At 42.6% G+C, this 18,461-nt stretch overlaps 1 protein-coding gene across 1 annotated transcript in view; it reads right to left on the bottom strand.

Moving 5' to 3' along the window:
- Nucleotides 1–2,853: 2,853 nt before the first annotated feature.
- Nucleotides 2,854–18,461, bottom strand: part of PLCD4 (phospholipase C delta 4) — a 48,478-nt gene continuing 32,870 nt past the window's right edge. The window contains exons 8-16 of the mRNA XM_060773442.2: nucleotides 17,844–17,988; nucleotides 17,255–17,407; nucleotides 15,425–15,625; nucleotides 14,884–15,040; nucleotides 11,871–11,987; nucleotides 9,978–10,156; nucleotides 8,649–8,784; nucleotides 7,853–8,002; nucleotides 2,854–6,470 (exon numbers count right to left, since the gene is read on the bottom strand). Coding sequence (XP_060629425.2) covers nucleotides 6,367–6,470; nucleotides 7,853–8,002; nucleotides 8,649–8,784; nucleotides 9,978–10,156; nucleotides 11,871–11,987; nucleotides 14,884–15,040; nucleotides 15,425–15,625; nucleotides 17,255–17,407; nucleotides 17,844–17,988 — 1,342 coding nt within the window. The 3' untranslated portion in view covers nucleotides 2,854–6,366. The remainder of the gene's footprint in view (nucleotides 6,471–7,852; nucleotides 8,003–8,648; nucleotides 8,785–9,977; nucleotides 10,157–11,870; nucleotides 11,988–14,883; nucleotides 15,041–15,424; nucleotides 15,626–17,254; nucleotides 17,408–17,843; nucleotides 17,989–18,461) is intronic.

Raw genomic sequence — 18,461 nt, 5'->3', positions numbered from 1 at the left:
TACTGAAGAGTGGGCCTCTTGGAGGATGCTTCATCTCTATGCATCCAGCTATATGAGCATATCTCGATGTTTCTCCACACACACTGCTCCCTCCACCACCCAGTAAGTCGCTGTTGGGAGGCATGGTAGCAATAGGTAAATTGTGGATTTTTGGTGGATGAGAAATGTGGTGTAGGTCTCCCAGGGTTTTAATCAATGCATGGGGATGTTCAATCTGAACATAAGGGAAACATCTTGCTCCCAGGCTTTGGTCCCAGGACATCCCTATTCTTATTAGTCAGAGCTGCTACTTTTAAAACAAAAATGAGAATAATGTGTGATGCAGAGAGAGGAGCAGTTGTTGCATATTGTGCCTTTTCTTCAAAGAACTGAAGGCAGCATAAATAGCTTTCATCCTCCCACTTTATCCACACAACCACCACATCAGGTAGATCAGTGACCAAACCAGGATCACCCTGTGAATTTCATGGCTCAGTGGACGCTTGAATCATTTCTCCAGTACTCGGCATTGCATTGCCCTGGTTCCCAGTGGTTGCTATGAATAATACATATCTGTTTTTACAGAAACACGGATAAGCTTACACATTCCCATTTTATCTCTCTTCTCTAGGCCAACAGCATGTACAAAAGCTCCAAATCTAGGTTTATGGCACAGAATAGACCTTTAGAGCCAGAGAAGACTATGTACTGACTCAGAGAATATATGCACTCTACTGGTTTCATCTGTCTCCTCACAGCTATTGCCTTTGCTTTTTTATATATTTGTTTTCAGTCTTCAGCAAAATAAATCACAAATAGACATTCTAAATAAGACATGCCTATAAAGAGTGGCATAAATTATCCTAAAAAAGAATTATTTATTTTCCCCAGCAATGGAATCTAGATTTTTGTTTTTGTTTTCTGTGAAGCCCATTCTTCCTACTTGTCTTACTTTTATTCTGACTCCTTCTGTTCAGTTTACCTGATCTACATGCTAAGTATTGTATGGAAGGGACTTTATAAAATGCAAAAGTAATACACAGCCTTTTTTCACCCATAGTGTTCAGGAACTAGAGTCTAAACTTCAGCTTATTACAATAAGGCTGCAATTGTATCATATTTTCCTGGAGAAAGTACCCATTTAAGTCAGTTGAATAACTTCTGTCTGACGCAATCCTATGCACATGTACCTGTGACTTAAGTCAGGAAAACTGGTTGCTTCAAGTAAATAAACATGAGTTTGGATTGTAAGAGATTTTTCGGTGGGGACTTGCCATGCAAAACAAAAGATACTTGATATTTTTATATTCCTCCTACATCTGCTTTCTCTGTCTCTGAACATACAGTTCATAGAAAAGTAGCACTTTGCTATTTGAGGCAAGTTGAGAATCCACTTAAGATTTTGTTGTGGAGCAGTAGGCCCAATTCTCAGGGTTAAATCACAGTGTATTCCTTGGCTGAGGGACATTTAGAAACCATCCCTTTCTTATAGGGCCCTTCCACACAGCCATATATCCCAGAATATCAAGGCAGGAAATCCCACATTATCTGAGTGTGGACTCAGATAACCCAGATCAAAGTGGATATTGTGGGATTTTCTGCCTTGATATTTTGGGATATAGGGCTGTATGGAAGGGCCCTCTGACTCAGATCCTTGAATAGGTATTATTGTTCCTTTGTTCACAAAACTGTGGAACAAGGCTAGAGTTTTCAAGCATGACACCAACTAAATACCAAAGATGCTAGTTGGGTGTGTCTGAAAGGCTCTCTGCTGGGTAGACACAGAAGCTCCTCTGCTCACTGCAAGGAAGTCCTTTGAAATGAGTAATCAAATAACACCACAGGGTTTTGTTTTGCTTTTTGAAATCTCGGGATTTGGAGAGCCCTTCATAACATATCTAAAATTGCATTTTGGTTTTCTGAGAAAACAAGAATGGCTAGCTCAGCGGGTTGCCCTGCATCCATATTGAACGTTCTCTTGTTAATCTAATCATAGCTTCATGTTTTGCTGCCTCCAAATGCAAGTCTTTTGTCACATCTCCTGCAACTACTGTAGCTGAGATACTCTATTTGTGGTTGATAAGGAGCAATACTACAAGAATATTGGGAACTGTACAAACCCATCTCTCTTCATCTTTGTTATATAGTTGAGCCATGTTGGAGTTGTCAACTTAGCTACATTGATTTCCAGATAATTTTGCAACTTCAATCGTGTCTTTACTAATTTGTGGGTACCAATAATGCCTGATTTTTTTTTAAAAAAAAACAATGAATGGGGAATGAAATGTTCTCTCTTAAATAGATAAAGACAGATAGAAAGAAAGAAAATGATTTGCCTTCTTTGCATTATCACACATAATTGGTTAGACCTAGGCAAGCTTTCTCAGAATTTGGAATAACGTGTTTACCATTGGTGGAGGCATTACCATCCATTGTGGCCTGTTTCTGAAATAGCCCCTGTGGTTTTATCAGGTGTAGGATAGGCACAAACCCAAAAGGAACAATTTTTCCTTAGCTGTACTGGAAAGCTATGTTGAATTTCCTTCTCCGGTGAGCCCTGTCTAAGGAGCAATGTGATGATTTTAAAGTTAAGCAGAAGGGAAACTATACCTCTGTATTGTGATGACCAAGGGTTTCATCGCATCTGCAGGAAGTAATAGAAATTAAGGTGGGATGCGAAGCATAGTGTGTACTGAAAAGAATGCACACCTAAAATGATAAAAGATTGGGACTCCAGCAGACAAAGAGAACTAAGCAGCACAGAGAAAGAAAGAAAAGGTTAGGGGGAGTCTCTGCAGAACAAGGAAATAATCAGGCTCTCAGAGGGATATGCGAAAAGTAAGGTTACAAGAATTTTTTAAAATATAAAGGATGAATATATTTTAATAAAACTTACATGGATTGTAGCATAAGTATTACATTATTTTTCCACATAAGCACCATTCAGTACAATACGTTTTGTCATCCATGCGACATGTTTTTTGATGCCTGTGTCATAGAAGTCTCCTGATGCCGTTTTCAGCCAGTTTGTCTCTGATTTTCACCTCGTCGTCATCGGAAAAGCGTTTTCCACCCAGGTGTTCCTTCAATTTAGTGAACAGATGGTAGTCACTGGGTGCAAGATCAGGACTGTTAGAGGGGTGGCTTAAAACATCCCAACCAAATGAAGTCAACAACTCTTGCATTGCATGAGCAGTGCATTGTCATGAAGAAGACAGACTCCCGTCATCAGCCTCCCACGTTTGTTTTGGATGGCTCCGTGAAATTTCTTCATGGTCTCACTATATCTTGCAGCATTGATTGTTTCACCTCTTTCCAAAAAACCAATGAGCAGAACCTTCTTTTTTCCCAAAACACTGGCACCATGATTTTTCTCTGAAGCACAGCGACGTTCATGCCCTTAGCATTTAGATTGCGTATTACAGTGCAAGCTTCACACTTGGCGGGAAACGGAATGAGAATGCGAATCTCTAATCTTCACTACAATGCCAGTCGATGAGCTAGTGACGACTGGCACTGCTCATTCGCTTCTGCTGACTTGCCGCTACACTGCAGTAATACCAGCTTCCCTCGCGAAAATCCCCAATGAGAACTACATGCCTTATAACCTTACTTTCCAGATAACCCTCGTAGGATTGTCCTCACAAGGACAGAGGGAAATCTTGTTCCATGAATAGCATAAACTTGATTTAGATTGCTGCAAGGCATTGCATTCTTCTCAAGTGAGACTAGTCACATAAAATGCACAGATTTCCAAGAGGCATTTCAACATTCAACCAGTATTCTGAGTCTAAAGGTTGACAAAGCCTTCTGCAATTGCCATCTGTTTTCGACCATCCTTTAGCCCACCAGAATGTTGCTGTGGTGGGTCTGGGAGGCAGTGGTTGCTGAGAGCCTTACCAAGGGCTGGGAGGACAACATGCCTGAACTGATTAACACACACTCCCCGCAATTGAAGATTTGAACATACTTTTTACTGATTTTTATTTTAATCAACCAGGAATATGTAGAGGCCTGGCCCCATACAAGGTGACAGTATTAAGGGGGAAATTGCATTCCATGCAATGCTGTAGTACATATTGCACTGTTGAAAGTTAACCTGAGTTATGCAGAGGGGTTGAAAGAGCAGGAGGGTCATGGAGTTATAAAACATGACCAGGAGATTGTACTGGCAGTACATACCCATGCTGGAACTGAGGAAGGGACTTCTGAGGTAACTGCTACTTCTTTTGAGGTCACAGTGCTCTTTCCACTTAGACTTCAGGAAATCGACCAATGCTATTTATTCATCTAGAGTAGTGGTTCTCAACCGGTGGGTCCCCAAATGTTTTGGCCTTCAACTCCCAGAAGTCCTAACAGCTGGTAAACTGGTTGGGATTCCTGGGAGTTGTAACCCCAAACACCTGGGGACCCACAGGTTGAGAGCCACTGACCCAGAAACAGCTTCTGTAGCTACTGAGTTCTGGAACTTGGAAAAACTACCTATTTTTACTACAAGACTCAAATTCCATCAGCTAATGTTGACAGTGTGGGATTCTGAGAACTATAGTCCATCAAAATAAGTTTTTCAACCTTTCCCAAATTCCCTCATCTCAGCTATGTTTTATTTCCATTATCTCTTGCTTTTAGATTTTCAAGCCACCAGACCCCTGCTACCTTTAATATCTAATATATCCTAGAGAAGCTGCCTGCCTGTTATTAACGATGGGCTTCTGTCTCCAAGATTTAAGTTTGCCACGTTCTATTTCTATTTTAAACAAATGAAACAGCAAGGGCCTAAAAGCATGAACATTCACCTATTAAGTGGTAAGCCCCAGAGTATCTGACGGAGTCTATCCTGCCAACTTGTATAGCTGTACTAAATTACACATGCTAACAGGCAGCTACTGTAAATGCCTCAAAAACAGGAATGATTCTGCTGAGGTTTTATAGGACATCAAGATGCTTATATAGGGGGAGGTTTTTTGTTTTTTTGATTTAGAAGACACTTAGATGAATTCTGTACACGTTGCATATTCAAAAAGACACTTTCCTGTTTACATCTTGTCTCTTCTCAGTTGGAATTTATGTACATATATAGTTTCAGGCCTAACCAATACAAGCTAATAATAATAATAATAATAATAATAATAATAATAATAATAATAATAATAATTCTGACCCACTCCTTGCAGCTTGAGGCAGGGCGCATCGTCAAAATAAGTTAGGCCTGAACAGTCTATCTTATGTAAATTCCAACTGGGAAGAGAGAAGTATGAAAAGAGAGTTAGACTGCAGTTAGCTGCCAAATATTCTTGGTGAACAAATGGATGATGGAAAGCCAAGCCCCTTCCTACCTGCTGACTTCTCAAGAAATCAGTGGACCTGGGCTCTTCCCTGAGGGATGATTTACATAGGCTTACATGATATATCACTTGATGACCTTCACTTCAAGATGTAAAGTGCCTCCCTTGGGGGAAGTCTTGTTAATGGCTAGTAGATGCCATTTGATGTACAATGTTTATATGCCATATATATGGCTTCATGCTCAACGTGCATATATGAACCTACTCTTAGCTGCAAACTAAGGAATAGTAATTGAATAAATCTACAACCAGGAGATGAACCAAATAAAATAACTATTCATTTGAATGGTTTAAAACATAATAATATTTCATCTTCTTGTGTGTAATTTCCAAAGAAATTACACACAATAATTTGACTCTCAGCATTTGACTCTTTCCCGAGTCTTCTGCTTGGGAAGGCAAAAGGGGGAAGGGGAGCATCGATCTGAAGAAAACATGTTGCTACAAGACCCATGGTTTGGATCTGGTACCTTTTCTATCATGTATTGAGAAATGGAGGTATAGCTTAACTATTCAGTGTCTGATTCTGCTTTAGTGATAGAAGCTAGCTTGGTCTACATTCTTGCCCAAATGAGACCTAAAATGTCTTCTAGATGGTTTAGAAGACAAGTGGAGAAAAATACCATTTTGAAATGCATGACTGACGCACAAAACTGTGGAGGAAATTCCCTCTAGCTTGGGTATGTTTTGTTCCCAGGTAGAATAGGCTAGTTTGCCTCCTACTCACAACAGAGGTAGATTTTGTAATAAATAGAACCATATGAATGGACACACTTGAAAGGGCTGGGCTCCTTGCAAATAATAATAATAATAATAATAATAATAATAATAATAATAATAATAACATAGCAGCAAAAATACTTTAAAAAATAAGTATTATGGTAGTGCAAAATAGCATTTCTATCCAGTCCAGTTCTGTACAGATAAAGGTGGTGTGATATGGCATCCTCCCATGGGGTTTCTTCCCATTCACACACATATTTTCCAAACTCAAACGGGGTGGAGAAAGAGGCAGTTGTATTCTGAGATATGGCAGTGGGATTCAGTCGCTCTCAGTTGACAACTCCACAATGCGGATGTGGACAAAGAGAGAAGCTGGTGGGATCCCTGTACCGTCCTTTGAGAGAAGGTGGATGTGGCGGTATCCTGAACGGAACAGAAAATTTGACAATGTCTGAAGCTGTCTTGTGTAGAGCAAATTTTGCCCAAACCATTAGCACAAAATTGTGTCCTCTCTACTATTCCAGGAATAAAAGCCAACCAGAATAGCCACTGAATCGTACTTCTATGCTAATGACAAGACTGCATCTTCCCCTGCACCTGAGGGCATCAAACCAAGAGGATACAAGGCAGGCCATGTCACACACATAGCTCTGGCTTCCCAACAGCTTCCTGCTGCTGCTCCCAGCATCTCCAAACTTGGACTATCCCCTAGTGGAAGGGTAGCCATAACTGTATCAAGAAATTGATCCACCTAGTCCAGAACTACAAGGAGCCCCCGGTGGTTCAATGGATTAAAGCATAGAGCACTGAAAGGTCACAGGTTCAAATCTGGGGAGCGGCTTGAGCTCCCACTGTTAGCCCCAGCTTCTTCCAACCTAGCAGTTTGAAAACATGCAAATGTGAGTAGATTAATAGGTATCACTTCGGCGGGAGGGTAACCGTGCTCCATGAAGTCATGCTGGACACATGACCTTGGAGGTGTCTACGGACAACCCCCAGAGTCAGACACAACTGGACTTAATATCAGGGGGAAACCTTTACCTTAGTCCAGAACTATCTATTTTGATGGGCAACAACTCTCTGGTGTGTTTCCAAAGCCTTGTTCCTTGACTGCCTTAAAAGCCCATGTGATATGCCTGGCATGAATTTGAGACCATTTGCTTGTAATCTTCTTTGGAATGATTAACTTTCTAAAACACAGCCAAAAAAGCTATACTTGTTATGCCTCTAAAGCAGTGGCTCCCAACTTTTAGTCCTCCAGGTGTTTTGGACTTCGGCTCCCACAGTTCCTAACAGCTGGTAAGATGACTGGGATTTATGGAAGTTTAAGTCCAAAACACCTGGAGGACCAAAGGTTGGGGACCACTGCTCTAAAGACAGTCTTTCCTGACTTGTCTCTCCATCCCCTTCACAAATTCTGAGTTCATCCCTATTCCTTTGAGGAGTTCTCATGTTTCCCAGATCCCATCTATCACTTTGATACTTCTGGTGTTGTTTGGCAGAAGCAGATAACCACAACATTTCAAATTTTTAGAAGCACCAAGTTTAATTTTATTTCATTGGTCTAGTAGTCTCTGGCTAGTGAAACCTCATCTATATGCTTCCATTCTGTGCAGCTGAGTAACTGCAAGATGTAGATTATATTATTTTCCTTGCATATACAAACATCAGTCTCTAGTGCCTACTGTCTCTTTTGCTACTGTCTCTTTTGCCAGGGATACTTTCATTTCCAGATCTTGGAAGAAAAATGACAACAAAGCAAACAACTCTGTCCCATGACTATGGTTCCGAGAAGAGACACTTACCTGGTTTGACACTAGTAAGAGGCAGCGTGTACTGCCCAACAAAATCATTCCATGTCGCCTTGTCATAATCCTCTACCACAAATCGCAGAAGTGCCAGTTCTGGTACCCATACTTGGAACCGAAAGCTCTCATTCCATTTTGGATTAAACCCTGTCCAGGTAAATAAGGAAAATGCAGAGTGTCACCAAGGCAGAGGATCTCAAAGTCTCCTTTAGCTACCTCTCAGCCTCTCAAATCAACGTCTCTTAATCTCCTGTTTTTTCCCCGCTGCTCCAGAGACTAGGACCCAAACCATTAGATTTGAATTGCCAAAGAAGAGATTCCACCATGAGCCACCACAGTGGTTTTGTAAAAGGAAGTTGGATGGCCAACTCATAGGAGTATTTTACTGATGTGTTCCTACAAGGCCAGAGTTGGATTATATAACTCATTCAATTCTGTGATTCTATAACCCTTCCATTTTCAAGTGGGGAAGTTCCTATCTGATATGTTTTCACCTATTTCAGAGAAAAATCATACAACCTCGCAATCTCTAAAGATGCTTGCCACAGGTGCAGATGAAACGTCAGGAGAGAATGCTTCTAGAACATGGCCATACAACCAGAAAAACCTACAACAACCCGAAAATCAGACTGTGCTTCCTAAATTTTAGCAAAACTTTGATCATATAGATCATGAGAAAATATGGATTTCTGAACTAAAGAAGATTGATGGGCATTTGTGTTGATATCTCCGTGAGGCCAATGCCCAAACCCAGCTTAGTACATCCTTGTATTGGCCAATAAAACAGGCTCACCATTGTTGTCAATATATTTGGTCTCTTGCTTGGCATTGTCACCTGGAACCCCATGAATCTCCACTCTCACTAGTGGATCCACAATGGCACCCTCTTTGCTGTTGGGCATCTTGGGGAGCTGCTGCCCACTAATAACCTAGAAAAGAAGATTCACATGAGCACTGAAGAGCCATCAAGATTATGCTCATGAGGTCACATGTGTAATGAATCCACAATGTACCTGCTTCAACCCATGCTGTTCAACATGGTGGCCATAGACAGAGAGACAGCTTACTGCTATGGAATACAAGACCAAAAACACACACTGGGTCTGCTTCCCAAAATTGGCTTACTCGTCCAGTATACTGGCTGAGGCACCAACTATGTACAGGGTGGGCCAAAAGTCACAAAGGGGTTTCACTATTTAATAACTCCTTTACTTTTTTTTTACTATAACGTCACATACAGTATATATAGGAAATGATTACACTGCATTACCATGTAAACTCTTTTCAACAACAACAACAACAACAACAACAACTTTATTCTTATATCCCACCACCATTGCCTGAAGAGACTCAGGGTGGCTTACATGGGGACCAAGCCCAGCAGAAACAGAGATTAAAGAATGAAACACAGTTAAAAGCATATAACAGATAAACAATAAAATCAAAGGAATTAAAACCAGAAAAATAAGAACATCATAAAAATACATCAACCGACCTGAACAACCAGTAGCCAATGGGCATGTTCAGATTCAAGAGGACAGGAAAAGGACATGTGCAAAAAGCAGGACATGTGCATTGGCACCCTGTCCCCATCCGCCTTGCCCCAAAAAACGCTTTCCTCCCTGTGGTGGTGGAGGAAACACCTTTTGTCACTTTTTCTACACTTCGGGATAGGACTTGCTGTGCATCGTCTGATGGTGCTTGGCAGCCCTGTCCAAACCCCAGCTAAAGCGGCAAAACAGAGCTATTTTGCCCAATGTGAAGAGATCCCTAGATTTTGTTTCTGTTCTTTCTGATTTTATTTTGGATGTTGGTACACATTGTGGTTATTTTCTGTCACGAATTACCCAGGTTGATTTATTCAGCCCCATCTTCTACAATTTCAGCCTAAATTATAGTCCTCGGGTAATGAAAAGATCTGAGATTTTTCTGGAATGGGAAAAATATCATGTGCCATAGTTGGCAGAAGGACCAGACTGCATTTTTACTGATCAGAAAAGGATTGACACACTGCTTCTAGAATGATCAGTGGTCTGACTTTGGTATAACCAACCTTCATATTCTTAGAAATTATGTTCTAAACTTTGCAGAATGAAGCAAGGCCAAGGGACGCATGCATTACCTTAATGAATAAGTTCAGTGGACTTCTGCCACCGCTGTTTTGGGGATTCTCAGGACTGAAGGCTGTTTCTGGGTCCCTCATGAAGCTCGGCTTCAACACATAGCCACAACGGCCATTTTGGCTGAAGAGCCCATCGTACAAGTCCATCTCTGTACCAGCAGTTTGAAAATTCAAGGCCACTAAAAACAGAGGAATCAAGAATATTAACAGCAATGGAAATAAATCAGCGCTCAAGCAAATCTACTAGCTCCATCCATGCAAGACCTTTTGAAAATAAAAATCAGAAACTCAACCACTCATTGTGGGACGAGTGGTTAATGAATCGTAGCTCCTTGGCAATGTGTGGTAGGCTGGAACCCTATAGTAGCTACTTTGTTAAGTATACAGTGGCCACAGATACAGAATCCATGGTTTCAACTATCCACACTTTGAAAATATTTTTAAAAAATCCAAAAAAGCAAACCTTGTTTTTGCCATTTATAAAGGTCACCACTTTACTAGACCATTGTAGATAATGGGATTTGAGCATCTGTGTGGAATCCTGGAACCACACCCCAACAGATGCCAAGAATCCACTGTGCTTAACTTATATAGTGATTTTAATATTAAACAATTAAAGATGAGTACATTTTAATATTAGGAGACTCCTGCGGCACAGCAGGTTAAACCCCTGAGCTATTGAACTTGCTGACCGAAAGGTTGGTGGTTTGAATCCGGGGAGCGGAATGAATTCCTACTGTTAGCCCCAGCTGCTGCCAACCTAGCAGTTCAAAAATATGCAAACGTGACTAGATCAATAGGTAACACTCTGGTGGGAAGGTAACGGTGCTCCATGCAGTAATTCCGGCCACATGACCTTGGAGATCTCTACAGACAATGCCGGCTCTTTGGTTTAGAAATGGAGATGAGTGCCACCCCCTAGAGTCAGACATGACTAGACTTAATGTCAAGGGGAAACCTTTACCTCTAACTTTTTTACATTTTGATAATTGTTTATAATTACAATTGCTACTTAGTCACAATTGTGACACCAATGCCACAATTGTATTTCCTCTGCAACCTACCTGACCAGGCATCAGCTGCATAGGGAGCCGTACGTCTATCCTGTTTGTAATCGGAGCATAATTTCCATCAGGTCAGCCCAGAAGTAATTTAAGTAAGTTAATAACATAGTTTAGAATGCTCAGTTAAGTAACTAATATAGAATCCCAGCCATTATGAGATAATTCTTATAATGTTTTGTCCCCTCAACAGTTCTAGCACTGCAACTAACCCTACTGCCCAAGGTCCATCTTTAATCGGGATTTGTTTCTTAAGTGTTTGCAAAACTGGAGGCACTTTATAACAAAAGGTATGAAAACTTAGAGAGTCCAAATCAGAAAACTTCTGATCTATATGCTTTCATTAACCAATATGAACCAGAAATAAGATGGAACAAGGATTAGCAGAATGGGTGTGTGTGAAGTGGTCGATAATTTGTTTTCTTTAGGATTGAAACCCCTGGCCTATGGTTTAAAATGTATATTCAATTATATTTTAATATTGGTATGTTGTCAATTTTAAATTTCCTTGTGTTTTTAATGTTGTGATCCACTTTGCATCTCAATCAAGAGACAAAAGTAGAATAAAAACAGAAACAATAAAGCCACCACTATGCTTCCCTAGGAAATCCTGAAAGCTTCTCTTTCATTTCCTGGCAGTAAACGTAACTAGACTGAAACAATTAACCATAAGTTGCCTCCCTCTACCACAATGGCTCTGAGACTAGGAATAGACTAAGTACTTAACAAAATGGAGCCTTCCACTCTGCAAAATACTGACAAGGGTAAAAATGCACTTGGAAAAACAGATCCCACTCCTTTTTTTGGTCTGTTACTTGCATCTCAGACATACCCATCTGGCAGCCCACATTCCACATCATCAGAGGATTGTAATTGGAAGAGTCAGTTCGGAGGCCACTAGGAAAGATGCGTGTCAACTGCCAGGCATTATGGCGGACAAAGTCATTCCCTGCAGAAAGCAAGCACACCATTATTCATGAAATAAGTAGTGGCCACAGCAGTCAATGGGCTGGAAGAGTAGTTGTGATAACTTTGTACTAGAGATCTTTTTTAGATTTTTCCTAACAGAGAGTTATCTCCAAACGGTGTTAGGGCAAATAGATGCCAGGTTGAAGAAGACAGAATCACTTCTTCAAAGCACAGATAGACAGATGAGAAGCAAGTGGCTCTGAACCACTCAAACTAGTTGTCCATAACTGGAAGATTTTCCTCTCTCCTTTCAAAGCATCCATAAGCACTGTTTCTGTTGAACGTAGGACTATCAAATTACAATAAAAGTTATTATTATTATTATTATTATTATTATTATTAACTTTATTTGTACCCCGCTAGCATCTCCCGAAGGACTCGATGCGGCTTACACGGGCCGAAGCCACAAAACACAATACAATAGAAAACATAACACAGCAATAAACAAAGCAAATCAAACAATTAAGCAAAATAACCACAATGACAATACATCAAGACACTATTAAAACTGGTTCGGCCAGCGCAATGGGGTACAGGGTTAAAAGTGCTGAGATGGCAGGAGGAACGTAGGATTAAAGTGCGGTGTGCAGCAACATTAGTTGTGCTAAAGTGCATCTAGGACTTGGGATGGGGATTCCTAATCTGCGAAGGCACATCGGAACAGCCAAGTTTTTAGGTTCCTTCTGAAAACTGCCAGAGTAGGGGCCTGACGAAGCTCTCTTGGAAGGGCATTCCAAAGTCGGGGGGCCACCACAGAGAAGGCCCTGTCCCGCGTCCCCACCAAGCGCGCTTGCGACGTAGGTGGGATAACGAGCAGGGCCTCCCCAGATGACCGGAGCGAGCGTGTGGGTTCGTAGATGGAAATGCGGTCACGCAGGTAGGGTGGTCCCAAACCGTTCAGGGCTTTGTAGGTGAGCACCTGCACCTTGAATTGGGCTCGGAAAATAAATGGCAGCCAGTGGAGCTCCTTGAACAAGAGGGTTGACCTCTCTTGATAATGAGCTCCAGTTAGCATCCTGGCTGCTGCCCGCTGGACCAATTGTAGTTTCCGAGCCGTCTTCAAGGGCAGCCCCACGTAGAGCGCATTGCAGTAATCCATTCTAGAGGTGACCAAGGCGTGGACCACCCCGGCCAGATCCGCCTTCACAAGGTACGGTCGCAGCTGGCGCACAAGTCTCAGTTGTGCAAAGGCCCTCCCGGATACCGCCGACACCTGAGCTTCAAGTGTAAGCGAAGAATCCAAGAGGACACCCAAACTGCGGACCTGTGGCTTCAGGGGGAGTGTAACCCCGTCCAACACAGGTTGCCACCCTATACCCCGATCCGGTTTACGATCGACCAGGAGGACCTCTGTCTTGTCGGGATTGATCTTCAGCTTGTTCTTCCTCATCCAGATCGACACAGCGGCCAGGCACTCGTCCAGCACCCGAGAAGCCTCCTTGGAATTAGGTGGAAAGGAGTAGTAGAGTTGTGTGTCATCCGCATAGAGATGGCACCCAACTCCAAAACTCCGGATGACCTCTCCCAGCGGTTTCATGTAGATGTTGAAGAGCATGGGCGACAAGATAGATCCTTGCGGGACCCCACAGGTCAAAGGCCAGGGGTCCGAGCAGGCGTCTCCCAGCTTCACCATCTGGGTGCGTCCCTCCAGGAAGGACCGGAGCCACGACAAAACCGTGCCCCCAAGGCCCATCCCAGAGAGACGACCCAGAAGGATACCATGATCGATGGTATCGAAAGCCGCTGAGATGTCCAGGAGAACCAACAGGGTCACACTCCCCCTGTCCAGCTCTCTGCGGAGGTCATCCACCAAGGCGACCAAGGCTGTCTCGGTGCCATGACCAGGCCTGAAACCAGACTGTGCCTGATCTAGGTAGTTGGTATCGTCTAGGAAGCCCTGGAGCTGCGAGGCGACCACCCGCTCCAGCACCTTACCCAGAAAAGGGAGGTTGGAGACTGGTCTGTAGTTATTCAGCACCGTGGAGTCAAGGGAAGCTTTTTTGAGGAGTGGACGAACCACTGCCTGTTTCAAACCAGATGGAAAAATCCCTTGCTCCAACGATGCATTGATAATCAATACAAACCAGTCAACCAACCCCTCCCTGGCTGATTTAATGAGCCAAGATGGGCATGGGTCTAGAGGTGAGGTGGTCGCCCTCACAGCCCCAAGAACCTCCTCTACGGTTTCAGGAAGAACAAGCCTAAAAGAATCCCACAAAATTGGACAAGCAGGTACCTCCGTCACCTCTTCAGGCACTGCGATGGAATTGGAGTCGAGCTCGAGGCGTATCTGGGCGACTTTATCTGCAAAATGGTGTGCGAAATCGCGACACCGAGCTGCGGGGTCGTCAGGGACCTCCTTCACCGCAGGTGGGTGGAGGAGTTCTCCCACGACCCGAAACAGCTCCGATGATCTATTTGCTGCTGAATTTCTCCAATCAGTGCTAAAAATTGAGGCATGAATTTGGGACAACACATTGTATGTTTTACCATTTTGATTGTTGTAGATAGATCTATTATCACCAAACATTTCTATACATCATCACTTAATGGAGGGATCATGGATTTACCAGCAGATTGTCTCTGAAAATGGGGGAAGGGGAGATGCTTTTAAAAATAAGGTAAAATAATATGTCTTTGGAATACAATATTACTTGTTTCAATTACATGGGCTGCTGGTTTATTTGTGAAGAAAGCCAATATCAGTGCTTTCTTGTCCAAAAAAATAAATAAAAATAAAATCTTAGCCTGAGGCTTCTGGAAATGGCTTGAGAAAATAGAGTGAGGAAAGAGCAATATCTGAATGTCATGTCTTTGTTTAGGTTTCCTGCCTGCCAGTCACTTGCTTCATACACAAATAGATACAAGATTCTTACCAGCATCACGGATGAGTTTGCGCGTCTTGGATTCAGTAAAGGAGGACATTTCGTAAGGCTTGTAGTGGCTGCGAGAGTGCTGGAAACTGAAGAAGGGCACACTCTTGCAGTAGATAATGCAGTCAGAAAGCTCCTTGGAGAGAGATTGTTTGGCTTTCTGAAAAGAAAGTGATAACTAATCAGTAAATTTTGTTTGGGTGTCCAAATACAGATAAGGCAAGAATCAGAATGACACCCACAGCAGCAGCAACACTAGAAGTAAAGTTAACATCCCCCCCCCCCCCCCCCTGGCTGGAACTCTCTAACTGATACAGGGCATCTGGATGTTCAGAATGTGAAACATTTTGTAATGAAGCCCGGTGTGGGTTTTCATGGCCAAGTGAGGATCCAATGCTCAAACCATCACTCCATGCCGGATCCATTTTGGTAACCATTTTGGAATGTACTATGATTTATTTTACCTGTATTTAGTTTTAATTTATGATGTAAACTGCTTTGCATCCCACATTTGGAAACAAATGTGATACATAAGTCAACCAACCTTCTCTTTCCTCTTGGCTTCGGAGCGCGGGGTTTCTTCCTCTGGCTCTGGTTCTGGCTCTGGTTCTGGCTCTGCTTCCTCCTCCTCCTCCTCCTCTTCCTCACCCTCTTCCCGCTTTGGCATCTCCTCTGGTTGCCCATTCAGAGAATCCTCCAGAAATCCCATCTTCTTGCCCTTCAGGATGATCTTCCCCTTCAGCTTCTGCAGGAAGAGGACACAGGGACTACAACAAAGCAAAGGAAGTGACTTTCTTTCCCCTGACATCTCTAAATCTACCCAAATGCCATACACTGGTTAAATCTGTACGTAAAACCCTATCTTTACTCTCTTCTTTCTCACACCTATGCCAATGTCAGGGTCTGCAATACAGAAGAACATGAAGGGCTGGCAGGCTCAGCATCTGAGTTAGTGGAAAGCAGGGAACAACAACAGCTGCAGCCTGACACTGAGGAAGCTACCCCTGTAGTGCAGGACCAAGTGCTTCAGGCAAAGGGGGGTCCTGAGTTAACTCAGGATCAGGAGAGGAATGAGGCAGAGTTAAGTATCCCAGAAAGACCAACTGAGGACTTATGCTATTCAGCTGCGTAGATCCGCCTGGTTGGCACAGAGAAGGGCCAACAGGTGAGAACACTTGTGCTAGGGAGCATAAAGAGTAGCAGATTGGATCATAGAATCCTAGAGTTGGAAAAGACCTCATAGACCATCCAGTCCAACCCTTTGCCAAGAAACAGGAAAATCGCATTCAAAGCACCCCCAACAGATGGCCATCCAGTCTCTGTTTAAAAGTCTCCAAAGAAGGAGCCTCCACCACACTCCGGGGCAGAGAGTTCCACTGCTGAACAGCTCTCACAGTGAAGAAGTTCTTCCTAGTGTTCAGATAGAATCTCCTTTCTTGTACTTTGAAGCCATTTTTCTGCTTCCTAGTCCCCAGGGCAGCAGAAAACAAGCTTGCTCCCTCCTCCCTATGACTTCTTCTCACATACTTATACATGGCTATCATGTCTCCTCTCAGTCTTCTTTTCTTCAGGCTAAACATGTCCAGCTCTTTAAGCTCATAGGGCTTGTTCCCCAGACCCTTGATCATGTTTGATCATTTGGATTTGGTTTTTGGTTTGGATTTGGTCTTTGCTGGGAGCAACATTTGGAACCTGCTACAGCTTAGAGTGCTGTCAGATGACTTCATGTGCCTTTTTGTGTGTTAGACCTTGACTTTGGACTACATATAGTTTGGATGTGTTGGTGAGAATCTTTGGACTGGACTATTGACTACGCCTCTTGGATTATCCTTGCCTTGCTTGGAATATCCTTTGTTGTTTGAATCTACTTTGGCTCAACCCAGACTGACTGACGATGAACATAGTGAGTAACTGTTATACTGAGAGATGCTGTGCAGGGTTGCAACAACCAGTCTTGTAGGTAAACATGTGAAAAAATGCCCCAGGGCATTCTCGCACACCTTTTCACCCAGCTTTTTCAGTAGCATGTCAACTGCCAACACTGCATCTAAAAACAAAGGTCTTTTTTTTTGTTTTTCTTGTGAAAGGACAGCAGAGAAGGATTTCTTTTGGTGGTTGTGCCCCAAATAAAAATAGCACCCAATTCTTTGGAATCCAACCCAGCTTCATTTCTTCTCTTCGTCGTCGCTCCCCTTTTCCTCCCTTCTCACTCCTCATGTTAAGTCAATTCAGGTGTTTTCCCTCTTCTCATGACCATCTTTCTAATGGTGTAGATTAGTAAAAGAAATTAGGACAGAGAAGTGTTTGTCCTATCAGTGCTCACTTTATGAACCCACTTTGAGAAAAGACAGGCTATCACGCTCTGTGTCCTTACTTCAGGTGAAGGCAGCTGCACAGGGACTCGCCCATCAATGGTGCTGAGGAGGAGCTGCTCTCCCAGAATTCCTTTCAGGTTTTGCGCCATGATATCCTGCTGCTCTATGCTGCAGTGGTTTTCAATAGACAGGATGATAGGATATTCAGATGCCTGTGGGAGTCAAGGAGGTATTGAATGAGGCAAGGGTAAGGTAGGTCATGGCTAGGGAAGGGTGAAGATGGACCAATTAAGATGAATTGCTTTCTCCATTTCATTGAACTGTTAATAGAAAACACTCAAGGATGGTTCTCTATAACGGAAGCCTAATTTAAGGCTATCACTTCAGCCTTCTAAAAAAATAAAATAAAGACCCTGCTGTTTTATTAGTTGGCATAGCATAATTAGATTATTCTAAGATGCCTGGTTTTAGCTTTCCTTATGTAAATAAAACATTTCAGATATTGTGCAGCTTTAAAAGCCATCTTGAGCTGCTGTTTCTCCTGTGTATATTTATTATACACACATACCCATAAACTCTGGTCTAAACACATCTAAACACATTCGTTCCCCCAGTCTACCCTCTCTGTTTCAGAAAGGTCCACTGTACCTTGAATGCATATTTCTCAAGGGTTGCCACAACGTCTCGAAAGGGGATCTTAGAAGTGAAGGTATGGCCATGATAAACGATGGGCTCGCCATTAGAGCCGTCCCAACAGTCCACTTCTAGGCAGCGGCAGCCCCGTTTTAGAGCCCTGCAAGAAGATGAAAACTAATGAGTTATATTAATTGACCATGACATTCTATGCTGTTCTGTGATGGACAAAATATGATTAATGGTTTGAATGAAATTGTATGAAAGGTGTATGGTTTGGGTCTAGAGATGCCATCCTAAGATTGAAGCCTGGAAAACTACAAGAAGGAGGTGAAGAATTCATGAACTGTATTGTTGATGACCAGACACATGATTTTCTCTGTGGTGAAAAACAACATGTTTACATTACCAAAGACAATGACTCTTTAAGTTAAGAAGGAAGCAAACAGTACTCCTTAAGAAGGAAAACCAATTATCAGTTAAGGAAGAAAAGTCAACATCTGCCCAGAAACTGATGGAGTCAGAATGTCTTAGCTGGAAAAACATCTATCATTCATTTGCAACTTTTTGGAACATCAGCAAGAAATATGCAATATAAGAGGCACTTTACTATTCCATAATAGTGGCAGACCA

This window comes from Anolis sagrei, chromosome 1, assembly GCF_037176765.1.
Source record: "Anolis sagrei isolate rAnoSag1 chromosome 1, rAnoSag1.mat, whole genome shotgun sequence".
NCBI classification, from domain to species: Eukaryota; Metazoa; Chordata; class Lepidosauria; order Squamata; family Dactyloidae; genus Anolis; species Anolis sagrei.
This window is presented reverse-complemented; position numbering and strand designations above follow the sequence as displayed.